The sequence below is a fragment of the Salvelinus namaycush genome, unplaced genomic scaffold (assembly GCF_016432855.1).
Source record: "Salvelinus namaycush isolate Seneca unplaced genomic scaffold, SaNama_1.0 Scaffold1350, whole genome shotgun sequence".
In the NCBI taxonomy this organism is placed as follows: domain Eukaryota; kingdom Metazoa; phylum Chordata; class Actinopteri; order Salmoniformes; family Salmonidae; genus Salvelinus; species Salvelinus namaycush.
The window spans coordinates 11,064-15,000 of record NW_024058065.1 but is presented as its reverse complement, the minus strand read 5'-3'; the positions used below and the strand labels follow the sequence as shown (position 1 = coordinate 15,000).

Sequence of the window (3,937 nt, the reverse complement as noted above, 5' to 3'; positions counted from 1 at the left end):
TCTGCCTTGTTGGCCGCAGATCGGCAGTTCCAGAGGCTGCCGGAGACCTGGAACTCCACATGGGTCGTGCGCGCTGGAACCACCAGGTTAGGGTAGCGGCGGCCACGCGGTGTGAAGCGTTTGTATGGTCTGTGCAGAGAGGAGAGAAGAGGGATAGACAGACACATAGTTGACAGGCTACAGAAGAGGCTACGCTAATGCAAAGGAGATTAGAATGACAAGTGGACTACACGTCTCGAATGTTCAGAAAGTTAAGCTTACGTTGCAAAAATAAAATAAAATCTTATTGACTAAAATGATATAGTACTGCTGGCGGTGAAGTAGGCTGGCTAGCAGTGGCTGCGTTGTTGACTGTTTGAAAGTGTAGCTGGCTAGGTAACCTATAGCTGGCTAGGTAACCTCGACAATTTCTCAAAACTACACAATTATCTTGGATACAAGGACAGCAAAGACAACTATGTAAACTATCTTCAACAATCTGAAGCCAACACCCGACCCTAACTAATATAGATTTGTTTATATATATATATATATTTTTTTAAATCTAATATAGATTTAACTAATATAGAAAATACGCTGTAGGCTACAGGCAGAGATGGCGGAGGGATTTTTTGACAAGGGGTGCAGTATTTTTTGTATGTTTCTGCATTTAATTTCTGCCATTTCGTTCGGCTATTTGTCTATAATTAGATACCTGTCGCTTCTCTTCTGTCATTATACAGTATGTTGCCCTAGAAGACTAAATATACCCTCAACAGAATGTCACAAGTTTTAGAATTAAATGACGTAGGTCACACATTTATCTGTCAACTGCTTTTTCCCCGTTTAGGGACCGGGGAGAAAGTGCAAGAACAACTCAAACAAAAGGAAGGATTTTCTGTGCAATATGTTCAAATGACATTAGATTGACTGGTTGTAGGAAACAGACAGCTGTGTGTGTGTGTGTGTGTGTGTGTGTGTGTGTGTGTGTGTGTGTGTGTGTGTGTGTGTGTGTGTGTGTGTGTGTGTGTGTGTGTGTGTGTGTGTGTGTGTGTGTGTGTGTGTGTTTGTGTGTGTGTGTGTTTGTGTGTGTGTGTGTGTGTGTTTGTGTGTGTGTGTGTGCCCAGTAGCTGCCAGGCGTCCAGGCACCCCCACCACTGATTCCCCAGCCCTCCACATTATTCCTGAGGACATCAGTAGAACAGGAACATCTGGTCTCTATATCAACATGGGTAAACATCAACTGACAGGAAGGAGAAAAAACATTCTCAGTCAGCCGTGAGAATGTAACAACCCACCCCCTCAATGAGACCTTTACCCCCTCAATGAGACCTTTACCCCCTCAATGAGACCTTTACCCCCTCAATGACACCTTTACCCCCTCAATGACACCTTTACCCCCTCAATGAGACCTTTACCCCATCTGATGAGACCTTTACCCACTCTGATGAGACCTTTACCCCCTCAATGAGACCTTTACCCCCTCAATGAGACCTTTACCCACTCTGATGAGACCTTTACCCCCTCTGATGAGAACTTTACCCACTCTGATGAGACCTTTACCCCCTCAATGAGACCTTTACCCCATCTGATGAGACCTTTACCCCCTCAATGACACCTTTACCCCATCTGATGAGACCTTTACCCCCTCAATGAGACCTTTACCCACTCTGATGAGACCTTTACCCCCTCAATGAGACCTTTACCCCCTCAATGAGACCTTTACCCCCTCAATGAGACCTTTATCCCCTCAATGAGACCTTTACCCACTCTGATGAGACCTTTACCCCCTCAATGAGACCTTTACCCACTCTGATGAGACCTTTACCCCCTCAATGAGACCTTTACCCCCTCAATGAGACCTTTACCCCCTCAATGAGACCTTTACCCCCTCAATGAGACCTTTATCCCCTCAATGAGACCTTTACCCACTCTGATGAGACCTTTACCCCCTCAATGAGACCTTTACCCCCTCAATGAGACATTTACCCCCTCAATGAGACCTTTACCCCCTCAATGAGACCTTTACCCCCTCTTGATGAGACCTTTACCCCCTCAATGAGACCTTTACCCCCTCAATGAGACCTTTACCCCCTCAATGAGACCTTTACCCCCTCAATGAGACCTTTACCCCCTCAATGAGACCTTTACCCACTCTGATGAGACCTTTACCCCCTCAATGAGACCTTTACCCCCTCAATGAGACCTTTACCCCCTCAATGAGACCTTTACCCCCTCAATGAGACCTTTACCCCCTCTTGATGAGACCTTTACCCCCTCTTGATGAGACCTTTACCCCCTCTGATGAGACCTTTACCCACTCTGATGAGACCTTTACCCCCTCAATGAGACCTTTACCCACTCTGATGAGACCTTTACCCCCTCTGATGAGACCTTTACCCACTCTGATGAGACCTTTACCCACTCTGATGAGACCTTTACCCACTCTGATGAGACCTTTACCCACTCTGATGAGACCTTTACCCACTCTGATGAGACCTTTCCCCCCTCTGATGAGACCTTTACCCCTCTCTGATGAGACCTTTACCCCCTCTGATGAGACCTTTACCCCCTCTGATGAGACCTTTACCCACTCTGATGAGACCTTTACCCACTCTGATGAGACCTTTACCCACTCTGATGAGACCTTTACCCTCTCTGATGAGACCTTTACCCTCTCTGATGACCCCCTCAATGAGACCTTTACCCCCTCTGATGAGACCTTTACCCACTCTGATGAGACCTTTACCCTCTCTGATGACCCCCTCAATGAGACCTTTACCCCCTCTGATGAGACCTTTACCCTCTCTGATGACCCCCTCAATAAGACCTTTACCCACTCTGATGAGACCTTTACCCACTCTGATGAGACCTTTACCCTCTCTGATGACCCCCTCAATGAGACCTTTACCCCCTCAATGAGACCTTTACCCACTCTGATGAGACCTTTACCCACTCTGATGAGACCTTTACCCACTCTGATGAGACCTTTACCCACTCTGATGAGACCTTTACCCTCTCTGATGACCCCCTCAATGAGACCTTTACCCCCTCTGATGAGACCTTTACCCACTCTGATGAGACCTTTACCCTCTCTGATGACCCCCTCAATGAGACCTTTACCCCCTCTGATGAGACCTTTACCCTCTCTGATGACCCCCTCAATAAGACCTTTACCCACTCTGATGAGACCTTTACCCACTCTGATGAGACCTTTACCCTCTCTGATGACCCCCTCAATGAGACCTTTACCCCCTCAATGAGACCTTTACCCACTCTGATGAGACCTTTACCCACTCTGATGAGACCTTTACCCACTCTGATGAGACCTTTACCCACTCTGATGAGACCTTTACCCTCTCTGATGACCCCCTCAATGAGACCTTTACCCCCTCTGATGAGACCTTTACCCTCTCTGATGACCCCCTCAATAAGACCTTTACCCACTCTGATGAGACCTTTACCCACTCTGATGAGACCTTTACCCCCTCTGATGAGACCTTTACCCCCTCTGATGAGACCTTTACCCCCTCTGATGAGACCTTTACCCCCTCTGATGAGACCTTTACCCTCTCTGATGAGACCTTTACCCACTCTGATGAGACCTTTACCCCCTCAATGAGACCTTTACCCCCTCTGATGAGACCTTTACCCCCTCTGATGAGACCTTTACCCCCTCTGATGAGACCTTTACCCCCTCAATGAGACCTTTACCCCCTCTGATGAGACCTTTACCCCCTCAATGAGACCTTTACCCCCTCAATGAGACCTTTACCCACTCTGATGAGACCTTTACCCTCTCTGATGAGACCTTTACCCCCTCTGATGAGACCTTTACCCACTCTGATGAGACCTTTACCCTCTCTGATGAGACCTTTACCCCCTCTGATGAGACCTTTACCCCCTCAATGAGACCTTTACCCACTCTGATGAGACCTTTACCCCCTCAATGAGACCT

At 47.6% G+C, this 3,937-nt stretch overlaps 1 protein-coding gene across 1 annotated transcript; it reads left to right on the top strand.

Annotated features, from left to right (window-relative positions):
- Positions 1–2,240: 2,240 nt before the first annotated feature.
- On the top strand, positions 2,241–3,242 carry LOC120036485 (cell surface glycoprotein 1-like). Its single transcript, XM_038982924.1, has one exon. The coding sequence runs from the start codon at positions 2,241–2,243 to the stop codon at positions 3,240–3,242; it is 1,002 nt and encodes a 333-aa protein (XP_038838852.1).
- Positions 3,243–3,937: the final 695 nt, after the last annotated feature.